The sequence below is a fragment of the Salvia splendens genome, chromosome 3, assembly GCF_004379255.2.
Source record: "Salvia splendens isolate huo1 chromosome 3, SspV2, whole genome shotgun sequence".
NCBI lineage: Eukaryota > Viridiplantae > Streptophyta > Magnoliopsida > Lamiales > Lamiaceae > Salvia > Salvia splendens.
In genome coordinates this window covers 15,657,788-15,673,070 of record NC_056034.1, presented here as the reverse complement: position 1 = coordinate 15,673,070, position 15,283 = coordinate 15,657,788, and the positions used below count along the sequence as shown (strand labels likewise).

The 15,283-nt window shown below is 40.0% G+C and overlaps 1 protein-coding gene across 2 annotated transcripts; it reads right to left on the bottom strand.

The window, feature by feature from the left end:
• Nucleotides 1-356: 356 nt before the first annotated feature.
• Nucleotides 357-3,100, bottom strand: LOC121797328. 2 transcript variants are annotated; one of them, XM_042196081.1, is made up of 9 exons: nt 2,948-3,100; nt 2,527-2,607; nt 1,917-2,006; nt 1,417-1,586; nt 1,267-1,336; nt 1,048-1,127; nt 875-937; nt 699-775; nt 357-620 (listed from the first exon to the last, which is right to left on the bottom strand). In XM_042196081.1, the coding sequence occupies exons 1-9, from the start codon at nt 3,023-3,025 to the stop codon at nt 520-522; spliced, it is 810 nt and encodes a 269-aa protein (XP_042052015.1). In that variant the 5' UTR covers nt 3,026-3,100; the 3' UTR covers nt 357-519. The 2 variants fall into 2 exon arrangements, with proteins under 2 accessions (XP_042052015.1, XP_042052016.1); XM_042196082.1 differs by having other exon boundaries at nt 2,923-3,046.
• Nucleotides 3,101-15,283: the final 12,183 nt, after the last annotated feature.

The window sequence follows — 15,283 nt, the reverse complement described above, 5'->3', positions numbered from 1 at the left end:
TATGATTAATTTCTTTTAGCAAATAAAAATCAAGTACTGTCCCACAGAAAAAGCTAGCTTTACTTTTTGTTTGCTCCAAATTTGATGTGTACAAGGCATGAGTTTATCAAAAGATTAATTTGACTACTCTGATAAAATTGGATATGCATCGATATACTATTACACTTTCCTCTGTTTCTGTCAAAACTGTCTTGTTCCTGCAGATATCTGAACTGTTTCTGCTCATAGTGATACATAGATTTTTAAGTTCTTACGAGTATAACGTGATATGTACACTTCAAAATATAGCTGCAATAACATCACAATTCGAAACAGAGACACTTCTGCGAGTAGTGCTAGACGTGTTTACACATTTCTTATTGAAACACTCTCTTATCGCCAGTAATAATAGAGATATATCCATACAATGAACGGTTTCAAGAATGATGTTCAATCAACATCGCATTCACAGTTCCTTTAGTTTGGAGTGGTTAATGCATTTACTAACAAATGAGGACACTAACCCCAAAGAAAATCAGATCACTTGAGCTTATTGCTGAAGTCTGACAGCTGAAGAAGTTGAATTCTGGAGATTATTGCAGCCTCATCTCGCTCTTTTTGAGTGTTATAACCCCAATCCCCTGATTCAATTAATCGAATTAGAAAACCAAATAATATCATGGATAAGCTAGTTAGCAAAAATTTGTGGTATTAATCACCTAAATATAGGTTCCATTTGTTCAACTCTGGTTCTTTGATGACATTCTTCAGAGTTGCAAATCGATCTTCAACAAAGCTTTACAACACAGAGTTGGAATTGTTTAAGTTCTATTCTAGTAGCAGTGGATAAATATATTGAAAGGCATCCATATAAGTTATGACCCAGAGATCTTACTGTAGGGTTAGGCCCTGGTTTTCCGGCATCTCTTGAAGCTGCTTCAGAACTTTTACTTTAGGGCTGATAGATTTTACATTCATTAACTCAACATAAAGAGAGCATCATGCATTTGAGGATATTAGTTAATATTAATTCGCATTTATGTTCGTCTATATCCTGAAAATACTCACCCAGTTCCCAACCCGTAGATTCTTTCAGGCGGAATAGTAACTCCAGCAAGTTCTCGAAGCAGAGCATCTGCAAAACGGCCCTGCAAAAGAAAGTTGAACTAGTAAGAATCAAGGCGACTTTGTCTCAGTAAAAATCTCTCACTAGTTGCAGTAAGAAGCCAAACGTCATTCTTCACAAGAATGTTCCGAATTATGTATTGTGTCTTGTTTTGTATATACCTGCTTCGTTGTAACGATGTAGAGCTTGGAACTAGAAAACTTCAAAGCATCTGGAACACCTGGATAAAATCTGCAGGTTATAAACCAACTTGATCAATATATATCAGCAGAAGAAACAACATAAGACAAACCGAGGACATGAATGATTACCTATTTGCACCTATCCATGTCTGAAAATCCCTATCCATCCATTCATCCCTAACCTTTCCAAAAAGATCTATTAGCGCATCCCTGTCATTCTCATCCCATTCTGCCATGATCACGGGTTTTATAGTAGCCCAGTTCTCCAATATTCCCTCAATCATAAGCCCCTCTGCAACCTTACGCAAATATATAATGCTAGGTGTCATCTAAGAAGGCACAATCTGCAAGCCATCATTGTGTAACATCTCCTATTGCCTCTACATGGTACATAGAGTGTCACGTATCAGAGTTTTTTTTTAATCTGCCAAATTTTCCAGCACATGCAACATGTACCATTTTTCATGAATTTCTATGTGCAAAATTTAGTAGATTTTCAAATTTCTTACATGTGGTGATCATCTGTAGATGCAAATATGAGATGCTGCACAATGATGGAATTGAGGGTTCGGCTTGTTTGACCTTGTAAAGTAGTAAAGATTAGTAGATATTAAGGGCTGGATACATACTGAGGACTTCCGAATTGAGGGAATCTTCGTCTCCAACAGCAATCTCACTAGTAATAAGTTTTCATATCCAGTTTCTACTACGGGTCGAATCTGAAACAACAAACAAGTTAATTCCTTGACCAGTACCAGTGCATCTTCTGCCAAGTATATAAACAAAAAAAACCAAAATTTTAAAGATGCAAATACTCCTAATAAAGGAGGCCATCATTTACCAATCGAGATAACTATCAACTACATATTGTATATCATATGATCATGCTAGCATTAGTTAGACAAGAAAAAAGGGAATCCAGATAAGCAAATCTCAGGCTCAATCACAGCAATACCAACATTCCTCAATATCCAAAATCTTGGGCAGAATTTCAGCTCGAAATTTCTAGCTTCATCACAGCTTTTCATCCAGCACGGGAGAGATAGAAGTCTATAGCTATATTACTGTAGCACAATGCTGAGAGAAATAGCTACATTTTCTTGCTTTTGGATATGCATTTGTTAATGGGCAATTCCAATATTACCATTAATGGAAATTTTCAATTTAAAGCAATCGAGAACTCGACCAATATTCAGACTTGTTCACATAGACAAAAAAAGAGAGAGAAGAAATAATAACTGTGTGCATCTGATCAACAATCCAATCCTCTAATTGTGAGTCCACGCCATTGAACAGATTTGGCCATCTTACTTTAGCAGCCTAAAACAGACATTGAAAAACCAAGTAAGTTCCAAAAGTTGGAAACAAAACGCACATACAAGTATCATCCAATTAGGTCAATTGAATTCCATGAAGTAGATAATTGAAAACCGAGAAAAAGCTCACACAATTACATGAATATGGGCCAATAGTACTAAATATGTGGAGAAAAACTAAAAACATCAGCTGCCGTGCAATAAACTACACCAAAACCAATAAAAATTTTCCAACTGCAAACGCAAAATCGAGTGGTTGGAACTAAGTAATGCAAGTGAAACCAAAATTCTGAAGCAAAATGGCAAGAAAATTAAACACCGGTTGGAAATCACTTCAGCAAAACCTTGACAGCTGAAAGGGAGCTCTCTCCGCAGCTGTCGCAGAGCACTCCATCAAAGTCAAGAGCATAGAGATCCGCCATGAGTGTGTTTGATTTTTCAGAAATTGAATTGAATTTAAATAAATCAGATAAATAAAGGCGTAGAAAATAATCTAATATGCGATTTATTACCCGCCACACCAAAGAATATTGAAGTGTGGCTTCAAACCTTTTATTGGGCTAAAACCCAAAATGGTAATGGCCCATAAAATCTAAGACCATGTCTTGTGCCAATTAACCATTTCACCCGAGTAAAAATAGTGTCCGGACCACTAAATTTTTATATGCAATCTCATTTTTTAACTGTTAATACCTTGTCAAAATGATAGTGTCACATATTTAAAATTTGAAGACAAATAAATACTGCAGTACCTGGTAATTACCTTAGCTAGATTTCTTTCAAGAGTAGATGGAAAATTCTTCATTGCCTGAGTGGATGTTTTATTAGATGCTGGGGTGAGACTTGAGAGTATTATTTTATACTATTATAACTCTTATCCTCCACATATGGATTAAGTTGAAGTGTAAACTTTTTTTTTTCGATTTTTATTTTTCGGACTAGCCGAGTACAATGACCAAATCCAAATGTATAACAACTATGTGAACTTTGATTCTCAAAGCAGTAATTTTTTATATCTTTTTTTAAAAAAATAAGTCTATTTGGATTCCTCAGTGCAATAGATGAGATATAGGCAGTAATTTTAACAGTATAACTTTCAAAATATAAGTTGTTCTAAACCATTTTTATTAATATTCTTATAATTTGTAAACAAAAACTCAGTAAATTTGTAAAAAAAATTATAGTCTTCTTCTATGTACTCTAGTTGTTGAATGAAACTCATCTATTTAGTTATCCATGGTCCCCTGTAAGTTCGTAACTTATATTCTATCTATAGTCTTCTCTGTTAGGCTATCGTGATTTGTCGAAAGCATAAATAGGCTCCACATATAAGATTGCATTGCAAAAAACCTCTCCAATTTAGGCAATTAGGATATCACATTCTTCAAGTAATACGTGGTTTGGTTCGCAACACAATATAACTGTGAGATACAATATGTGATAAGCTAAAATGAAATTTGTCTTGAATTAAATTAGATATAGGGAAGGAGGTGAGATGGTTATTCGTGACAAACATTGTAATATTGACATTATACATAAACCAAGATACATTGTCATGAACCATGTTTTAAGAAAAATGTATACGAACAAGATATGAAATTAACAGTTGGTCTTGAGTTTGATTCCCCCATAACGCGACCATCAAATTTATGTTTATTATTTAATGAAAAATAAAAATCTGATATAATAAATATGGCAGCCGGACGACCCCCTAAAACTATATTATCATTATTAATGCAATCAATTAAGAAAAAAAATCTTGAAATAGAAAGTTTTTATTTTAAGGGGCGAACTAAAATAAAAATATTTTCTATTTTAAAGGATAAATGTAGTACTCCTCGTTTCATAATAGTTAATTCTATTTTATTTCTTACTTTATCATCTTATCACTCCTACTTTACTCGTTCTTTTACTTTATTCTGCTTTACTTCTCTTTTTTTTCTATTTTATTCTTTTCCTATTATAATTTTATAATTTATATTATTAAACATCACTACCTAACTGAGGCACATGGCATAGCAATCCAACAAGACAGGCATACTTACCTAAATGGCTTTGATGAAAAGTAGGCCGAATTGCAATACAATAAATAAATCCCAAATCACATAATTATCTTTACATGTGAGCCAAACATAAGTCTGCCCAAACTAAGTAAATAAAATACATATAAATAAAAGTGTAAATGTCAAAATTAGTCCTGAACATATGCCTATTTTACGATTTTGATCCTAAACTTTATCTTTTGAATTTTTTGGTCCTGTACATTTCAAAGTGGATCACAATTGGTCCTCCGTTAACAATTACATTAATATTTAACGGTCAACGATTTAAAACACAATTTTGACCAACTTAACCATGTTAATTGTGATTACCAACTCCCTAATTAAAACCTTAATTATTTTAATGATATATCATTTAAAATACCAAATAAATAATATGAAAAAACAAAAGAAAGAGTAAGAAATAGGTTCAACCGTTCAGGCAATAAATCGAAAGTTCTCTCTCTCTCACTTCGACGGCGTCGTTTTCCGAGCGGCGATCAGTGGAACAAGAGCTAAGCTTGTTGTCGTCTAACCCTAGTTTATTGGCTGAACGAAGAAACCCTAGATGGAGAAGGAGAACGAGAAGGAGGAGGGGAAGGGGAAGAGCACCCGCCTCTCAAAACCGAATCCGACTGAGAATCGATCTCAAGCACCGCCTCCTACTGAGAATCGACCGCAACCACCGTCTCCGACTCAAATTCCACCACATGCCTCTCAAAATCTACCGCACCAACCACCTCCGACTGAAATTCCACCGCTTCCAAGACGTAATGTATGGGCCCCGACAGCTTATTGTGGAGGTGAAATTTTAATTAAAAGTGCTTTTAAAATGTATCACATTTCATATAGATGATTAGGGTTGTTTCACTTGATCTGGGGCTTTACATAGATTTATGAGTATGAATATTTTGGGGAAAGTGTAGATTTGAGATTTTGGGGCTATATATAGATGCATGAGTATGAATATTTTTTTGGGAGTGTGGATTGTGGTGGACCAGTGAACTCGAATTTGTTGTTGTTGTGTGTGTATGACTTGTCATGTGGGGTTTAATATATGTTGGAAGGAAGATCTCGGTGAATCAATAAGCTGATCTCGATGAATCAAGAAGCTAATTTCCTGCAATCACAATAAGTAGGAAGATTAGTAATTGATTTAATTGATTTTTACCTTGTATAGAAGATTAGATTTAGGGGAATAATCTTACCTTAATTTGTACTCTTAAGCCTATAAAGAGGCGTGTAGTATGTATCAATTCTGAGTGAATAAGAGAAATAATATTCCCCAAAGACCTGTTTTATCATGGCTTCAGAGCAGAAGTCGAACTAGGGCTCAGATTTTAGTTTCATCACTGCCCACTCCATACCAATCTCGGCCAAATCACAAAAATCAGAGAGCAAACCAAATTCAAATCAGTATCCCAAAATCCCAAAAATGTCAGACGATAAGAAACCAACAGAACCAGAATCAGAATCATCGAGCAGTAAAATACGAGCGAGTAAGAACGTAACACTTGTGTTTAAACTCAATGGAGGGAATTACCCTCTATGGTCGCGGCTAATGAAGGTTGCGATAGGAGCAGGGGAGGCTACTCCCACATAACCGGAAAACCGGCTCCACCACTGTCGGGGAGCAAGGATTATGACGATTGGGAAGAAACGGATCTAATCGTCTTCTCATGGATCGTAGATAATATCGAAAACGATATTATTGCAGATTTCGCCCACCACCAATAGGCCAAGGCTATATGGGATAGCCTAGCCACCACGTACGAGAGTGAGGCCGGTCTCTACCTCGTATATGACCTGGAAGACCAAGCAAACACAATTAAACATGGGAATATGGATTTAGAGACATACTACCGCAAAATCCACAGAATGTGGATCAACATCGACCGGTGTCAGAAGCAACCGGTCGACTGCTGCGAAAAGGGGGTAAATCAGTTCATAATCTACACCAACACCAAGCGACTACTCCGATTTCTGGCGGGGCTTAATGAGGAACACGAAGGAGTCCGGCGGGACATCCTCAAGGAAGTATCACCTCTCCCACTGGAAACTGCCTACGGATGGGTTAAAAAGGAGGCTGCCCGACGACGGCTAGGGCCACCAGAATCCCTAAAAACCAACACCCACAGCCATGACGGAGGAGATCCACAAGGAATCAGGCATGGATTGGTGGCTCAGGGACAACGACAAGGCTACCTAAGTGGAACCCCGCGCCAAAACACCACCACCGCTCACCGCCCGGGGAACAAACCAGCGGACAAGTCGAAGCTTTGGTGCTCCCACTGTGGGATGCAAAAGCACACACGAGAAACGTGCTTCCAATTGCACGGATATCCCGAATGGTGGGAGGAAAGGCAAACAGCGAAAGCCAAGATGGCGACCGGGATCTCGGTCGGTAGTGAGATGGCGAAGATGGAGATCGGAAATCGGGACATGATAACCGGTCGAGGAAAACAGAAGGAAGAACCAGAGGCTCCCAGCGGAGGCGGGAACGGAGGTGGATTGATCGGCGCCGGCAATTTCACAGGAAAAAATAGGGAATCGAAATGGGGAAGGCGGCGAAGGAGGTAAAGGGTTATACCAATTAATTTTCCGAAATTGCAAAAAGACCCCCTAGGTTCTATGAAATTAAGACACAGACCCCGGATATTGCATGACAGCTATCGTACTTATGATAAATTGCATGATGAACCCCGAATTATGAATTATTGTGAAAAACCCCCTGATTTTCTGCAAATTGAGCAATTTAGCTTGTTTCACTTAGAAATCAATTTGAGCCCTTGGACCGTATTTCCGCTGCATTTACCGTAAAAAGGGATAATTTGGGAGATAAAAGGGGGCGGATATTTGATTGTGGAGCCACCGATACTATGACTCCCAATAAAGATGATTTTGTTAGCTTTAGTAGTATTACTAAAACTTATATAGAGACCGCAAGTGGGGAATTGATTACCGTGGCTGGGGCGGGTTCCATTGAAATATCCCCAACCTTGAGATTATCAAACTGTCTTTATGTTCCGACTTTGTCCCAGAGATTGATGTCTATAAGCCATGTAACAAAAGAGTTAAATTGCACCTTACTGATGCATCCCGACTTCTGTATTTTGCAGGATATTCGGACGAGGATGATACTTGGGCGTGTCACTGAAAGCCAAGGACTCTACTATGTGGACGAGATAGCTCAACAAGGCAGTGTGATGCTGGCTCACGGGTCCACTAAACGAGAGATTTGGCTTTGGCACCAACGACTGGGACACCCTTCTCCTGGTTATTTTAGATTACTTTTTCCTAAACTCTCTATTCCAAAGGACTTTTCTTGTGAGACTTGCGTTTTAGCCAAGAGCCGCAGATAATCATTTAAATCTACAAATACTCGTATGAATTCTGTTTTTTCCCTTGTCCATGCTGATGTTTGGGGGCCTGCACCTATTATTTAGGGGAATGGTTTGCGATATTTTGTGATTTTTGTAGATGATTGCACTAGGATGACATGGATATATTTTCTAAAACACAAATCTGAGGTGATTGAAAAATTTATCCTTTTCTTTAACCTCATCCAAACCCAATTTCAAACCACAATAAAGACCCTTTGATCCGCCAATGGGAGTGAATTTGTAAACCAAAGAATGACAGACTTCTTTACCGAAAAAGGCCTAATTCATCAAACCTCACGCCCTTACACACCAGAACAAAATGGGGTGGCGGAAAGGAAAAACAGAATCATCCTCGAAATCACCCGAGCCTTGATGCTTGAATCTAGAGTACCTACCCACTTCTGGCCCGAAGCTGTTGCTACCTCTATTTACCTCATAAACCGACTTTCCACTAAAATCCTAAACAAAAAAACCCCTCTTGATACCCTCTCCAAACTCACCAAGATACCTGAACACTTTAACCTTCAACCCAAAGTTTTCAGATGTACCGTTTATGTCCATATCCCAAAACATGAAAGAACGAAGTTGTCCACATGTGCGACCAAGTGTGTCTTTGTAGGGTACAGGATTAACCAAAAGGGGTATAGATATTTTGACCCAACTACAAAATGGGTAGTAACCACAATGAATTGTAATTTTTTGGAAACAGAGTTCTATTATCACACCCACCTTAGTAGTCAGAGGGAGAGTGAGTCACTCACACGCAACACAGTGGACTACCTAAGTTGGTTTGTGCATGGGTCAAATCTTTCCAAAGAGGACTCAACAGAAAATGTTAGCACTGTCGTGAGCAGATCTCAACCATAACAGAGTCCCCTCAACCGCCTCCAAGTATCCCTCTTCAGCCGATATCTGAGGCACCTAAGGTAATTCCCGATTCACCTCAAGGAAATAGCTCTATTACTGATCCTACTGATGCAGAAGTTGTAGACTCGGCCCTAGATGAAAGCACGGGTCGATATATACTCCCACCACGGAGTACTCGTGGGGTACCACCGAAACGATTCTCACCAGAAAAGATCGGGAGGAAAAGCCAGTATGTTGTGGCAAACTTTGTGAAAGGAAATCTAACCAAGATGGCTAGGGCATTTGAGGGTGCTCTCTACGAGGAAGAGGAAATTCCCTATACAGCCGAAGAGACAATGCAGGTTAAACATTAGAGAGATGCGATGACCGTAGAAATGAATGCTCTATTGAAGAACAAGACTTGGGAAGTCAGTAAACTGCCAAAAGGAGCTTCTACTGTGGGATGTAGATGGGTGTTTACAATCAAAAGAAGACCCGATGGCTCTATTGACCGGTATAAGGCGAGGCTAGTGGCAAAAGGGTATACCTAGACTTACGACATCGACTATGCAGAGACCTTCTCACCAGTTGCCAAGATCAATACAGTAAGAGTGTTATTCTCGATAGCAGCTAATCGTGATTGGCCCCTGCATCAGTTCGATTTAACCAATGCCTTTCTACATGGAGAACTATCCAAACCCGTCTATATGGTTCCTCCACCTGGGTTTAACGGAGACTTCCAGAATGGAGATGTCTGCAAGCTCAAGAAGACGTTATATGGCCTCAAACAGTCCCCTAGAGCCTGGTTTGGAAGGTTTACTGAAGTAATGAAAAAGTATGACTACCACCAAAGCAACTCAGATCACACCTTGTTCCTGAAGAAGGGGAACGGTAAGATTACATGTCTCATCATTTATGTTGATGATATGATTATCACTAGTGATGATGAAGAAGAAATAGGCCAGCTAAAGAAGAACCTATACAAGGAGTTTGAGATGAAGGATCTTGGTCACTTGAAGTACTTCTTAGGAATAGAAGTGCTTAGATCAAAATAGAGGATCTTTATCAATCAGAGGAAATACGTGCTTGATAACCTAGCAGAGACAGGGATGATAGACTGCAAGCCAGCAGACACTCCAATGGTCTAAAATCATGAACTACAAATTCGGGAAGGAGCCAAATTGGCTGACAGGGGGAGGTATCAACGATTGGTCGGGAAACTCATCTATTTATCGCACACCAGGCCAGATCTTGCTTATGCCGTTGGAATTGTGAGTCAATTTATGCATGCACCCCAAGAAGAACACTGGGAGGCAGTATTGAGAATAGTGCGGTACTTGAAAGGTACACCGGGGCTTGGAGTATTGTTCAAGAAACACGGGCATTTAGAAATACATGGTTACACGGATGCAGATTGGGCAGGGAATCCAAATGACAGGAAGTCAACCGCGCGGTATTTTACCTTTGTAGGAGGTAACTTGGTGAAAAGGAGGAGTAAGAAGGAAAAGGTGGTGGCCTTATCGAGTGCCGAGGCAAAATTTCGAGGGATTAAGAGTGGATTGACTGAAGTACTATGGCTCAGAAGACTCATGACCGAACTTGACCTCAAGTCCACCCAACCGTGTCGAATGTTATATGATAACAAGGCTGCCATTAGCATATCGGAGAATCCAGTTCAACATGACCGAACCAAGCACGTTGAGGTAGATCGACACTTCATAAAGGATACGATTGATACAAAGGTGGTGGAGCTACCGTATGTCAAGTCAGAAGATCAACTGGCGGACATCCTAACAAAAGCAGCGAGTTCGCACTCCTTTCGAAGTGTATTGGACAAGTTAAGTATCGGGGATCCCATTACCTAACTTGAGGGGGAGTGTTGGAAGGAAGATCTCGGTGAATCAAGAAGCTGATCTCGGTGAATCAAGAAGCTAATTTCCCGCAATCACAATAAGTAGGAAGATTAGTAATTGATTTAATTGATTTTTACCTTGTATAGAAGATTAGATTTAGGGGAATAATCTTACCTTAATTTGTACTCTTAAGCCTATAAAGAGGCGTGAAGTATGTATCAATTCTGAGTGAATAAGAGAAATAATATTCCCCAAAGACTTGTTTTATCAATATATCCAATATATCGACCTTAAAGATCAATACAAGGTAGTACGAGAATGTTTAGACTTCAAGGATAGTATAAAATGTCATCTTTGGAAAGGGTAAGATACAAAGTCAGAATGGAGATAACTGCAATTAATCACATATTTCAAATGCTAAAGGAGATAATTGCAATTGTAGATTGTGGATGATATTGACAAAATGGATCAACTTATAACATACAGTACTAAAAAGATAGTAAGTCATTTCCAGCATATTTTACATGAAGCCTCCAGAGTTGTTAAATACTCTATTCGTATGCAGAAAATACAATACAATTGCCTTGTTTGGGTTCCACAAATAATAGTAAGTCATCAACAAAATTTCTACATATTGTGCCTTATGTGACTTTTTGATATATAAATTTTGATATATACTTGTGTGACGTTTTAGCACTTTGCATGCCATTGCTTGGTAAGTGTGCATTGTTTATGTGCATTGTTTGGTCAGCGTGACTTGTTTATGTGCATTGTTTGGTCAGTGTGTGTATGCATTGCGTGAGAAGAATTGTGTGTGTTGTTATGTGCATTGTTTGGTTAGTATATTGTGTATTGATATGGGTCCAAATGATTAATGTTGTGTGTATTATTGGTCGGTGCTGTAAATTTTTTAAACTGATATGATTTATTTGCATTACAGATGGGATCTTTACAACAAGGCTTTATTACTCGGGTCAAATGGTAGAATCCAATGGAAAGCACTATGTGGGTGGGAAGATACAACACATAGACAATTGTGACTCAGATAAGTGGTCTAAATTGGAGGTGGATGATGTATTGGAGAAGCTCAATTTTGATGTGAGTAGGTTAGAATACTATTATTTGAAGCCTGGGATGAGCTTAGATGACGGGTTGATGAGGTTGTTTGACAACCACTCATCAGTGGAGATAGCCGAGATTGGAGTTCAGAAGGGGGTTGTGGATGTGTTTGTGGTTGAAGCTAATGTCTTTGTAGTTAGTCAAATAACACAGGAAAATGTTGTTGAGGGTGTGGATAGTGAGTCTGGGGACGGAGTAATGGGTTCAGAGGGTGTGGGTAGTGAGTCTGGGGACGGAGCAATGGGTTCTGAGGGTTTTGAATTTGGGGATGAAGATGACAAGGCAGATTATGAGGGTTATGAATTTGGGAAGGAGGGGATTGAGGTGGCTACGGCTTGGGGAAAAGGGAAGGCGTTTGATAATGGTACTGGGAAAGGGAAGGGGAAGGTTGCTGAGGATGATCTAGTCGAGGATCCTTCCTTCATTGATAGCGACTACGACCTTAGTGACCATGAGGAAGATGCTATCATGGCTGATCAAGTAGAAGGGTGGAAGAAGGTTGTGGATGAGATGGTGAATGACAACATGGGAGATACTAGCGATAGTGATCACCTTCCTAGTGAGTCACCAAGTTCAGCAAACGAAGAGGAGAAGGAGCATGATGACAGCAATGATAAACTTGTGTCGAGACGATACAATGCAGCAACCGATCTCAATGACCCCAGATGGAAACTTGGGATTCGGTTCAATTGCAAGGAAGACTTTATCGACCTCATCCGTCATCAAGGAGTATTGCATGGAAAGAGAATGAGATTGGAGAAGAATGACAAGATTCGGTGCCTCGCGAAATGTAAAGGGGTAATTAGGAGTAAGAAGAAACCTGCATGTCCATGGTTCGTACAAATTTCATATAGGGGGACAACCCTTGGTTTTTGGCAGATTTCTCGGCTCCGCAATCAACACAAATGTGGCGGGCGTCATTTAACCATGGATGTGTGAATTCAAGGTATCTAAGCAAAAGGTACAAAGAGGATGTCCGAGTGTTCCCTGGAATGTCTGTGGGGCAGTTCATCGAGAAGGTCCACTTGGATATGAAGATAACCATTTCTTCTTCAAAAGCAAAGCGAGCTATGCAACAAGCACGGAAGCTGATTGAGGTGGGCTTGGTGCGACAATACAAGAGGCTGCACGACTACAAGGCTGAGATTTTAAGGAGCAACCCGGGAAGCACTGTTGTGTCATCAACCCACCGTCTAAGTGATGGCACTGACAAGTTCAAAGCCATCTACATTGTCTATGCATCTTGCAAGACATCGCTCAAACGTCATTGTCGTCGCTTGGTAGGACTAGACGGGTGTCATCTTAGAGGTCAAGGCAATGGAATCCTTCTGACAGCCATCGGGCTTGACCCGAATGATCAAAGTTTTCCTATCGCCCATGCTGTGGTACGCATTGAAAACACAAAGACATGGACATGGTTTCTCAGGCTTTTGGTGATGGATTTGGAAATTGCCGACTCAAGCAGATGGACGTTCATCTCGGATAAACAGAAGGTGACTTAAATTGAACTTGACAAGTATGACTTTATTCTCATGTAAATTACCAGTTTGATGAATATATCATCAGCAGCTCTCTTGTTTAAAAGTTTTTGCATGGACTCAAACTCTTTAGCATCAACCTTCCTGCTGTCAGTTTTAAGGGCCCTTGTTTAGAGAGAACTAAATCTCTATAACAAATCAATGGTGAGCTTTGAATGATTATGGTTTCTACGTATATATTGAACTGATGTGTTTTATTTTCTTTGATTTCGTTTCTTGGCATGGGCTGATCGCCGCTATGAGGTCCTGCGTAGAGCATGCCGAACACCAGATGTGTGTATGGCACATGCATAACAATTTCAAAAAACAGTTTCCTTCGACCAAATTGAAGGATAAAATCTGGGAGGCGGCTCGGGCGACCAACACTTACGAGATTGATAAAGCGATTCAGGAAATTAAGAACCAAAATCAGGGAGCTTACAAGTGGCTTATGGAGCATACAAGAAAGGAGAACTGGAGTCGAGCATTCTTTGGGTTCGATGCAAAGTGTGACATCCTTGTTAATAACATTTCTGAATGTTATAACAAGGTGTTATTGTTCGCTCGAGAGAAGCCATTGTATGCGATGCTAGAGTGCATCCGAATGTACCTCATGGACAGATTTATGACAAGGAGGGAGATGGGTGAGGGAATGGAGGATGCCTTTGGCCAGAAAATCCGTAAGAAGCTCGAGAAGACGAAGGCCAAGATAGGCGAATACATGGTCAGGGAGGCAGGGGAGTGGATCTACCAAGTCAACACAGCTCGAGATGAGCAGTTCGTGGTGGACCTGCGGAAACGAAGTTGCAGCTGTCGGTGATGGATGTTGACAGGATTACCTTGTCCACATGCGATTGCCGCAATAGAGATGACGACGGAGAACGTCGACAACTTTGTTTCGAGAATATACTCCAAGGAAACCTTCCAACAGGTGTACGCACCCATCATCTATCCGGTGCAAGGTCCGCAGCTATGGACGAGGACTGCCCAACCAGATATCGTACCACCCGAGCTGACCAAGCTGCCGGGATGCCTAAAGGGAGCGAGATAGAAGACCGTTCAAGAAGCCCAAGAAATTAACAAAAAGAAAGCTCGGGCAGCCCGAATTGTGCAAGTTAGAGAAGATGGTGAGGGATGCATGACTATGTCCCGGAAATGGTTAATGTCGGACTAAAAATGCCGACTTTGTGGTGTCGTCGGCCACACCAAAAGAAGATGTCTGACGCGTGAGCCAGTAGAAGGGCGCAGTGGCCCCAAACCTACCACAGGTATTCTTTTTGTATGAGTGTATTATCTGGATTATAATTCTAAGAAGCAGCCTAGGTCCCATCCCAACCTTGAATTAGATTTGACACCCTATATTTCATAGTCTAATTGTTGTTTATATAAGCAGGGAAGAAACGCAAGCGATCAGAAGAACAACAAAAATGCGCATTGTGTCGCCAACCCGGTCACAATAGGATATGTTGTCCAAGTGCCATAGCTGACATGTTTGCGGATTCGGCCTCTGCCTCAGTGGTGGGTGACAACCTAGCCAGTGCATCGACTTAGAAGAAGAAATGAGATGTTTTGTTGTGTTCCTGTTTATTCAAACAAATTTCTTACTGCCTCGATACAATTGTGTTATAACTTGACTCTTTTTTGTTCATATTTTGGTTGGTTTGGGAGAGGGCAGTGCCCATTGTGGCTGAATAGAATATTGACAGGTTATTGGTAATGTATTTTTGTCCAGGCAGTGTGCCCATTTTGGCTGGGGCACTGCTCAATTATGTAAACTTTGGTGATCATGGTATTTTACATCACTCGATGTTGTATTTGCTCATCGTTATATTTTACATCAGTCGCTAATTGCGTTTGTAAATGCTGAAAGCTTATTTGGCCATATCAATTATGTATTAGCTATGAATATGGTGGTTGTAGGCA

What these genes read in the sequence shown, in the direction of transcription:
- LOC121797328 (XM_042196081.1), bottom strand. Translation starts at nt 3,025, where the DNA reads ATGGCGGATCTCTATGCTCTTGACTTTGATGGAGTGCTCTGCGACAGC. An exon ending in CCTCAATTCGGAAGTCCTCA is followed by an intron (nt 1,587 to 1,916) that starts GTATGTATCCAG and finishes TATTTGCGTAAG; the next exon opens with GTTGCAGAGGGGCTTATGAT. An exon ending in AACCAGGGCCTAACCCTACA is followed by an intron (nt 776 to 874) that starts GTAAGATCTCTG and finishes TGTGTTGTAAAG; the next exon opens with CTTTGTTGAAGATCGATTTG.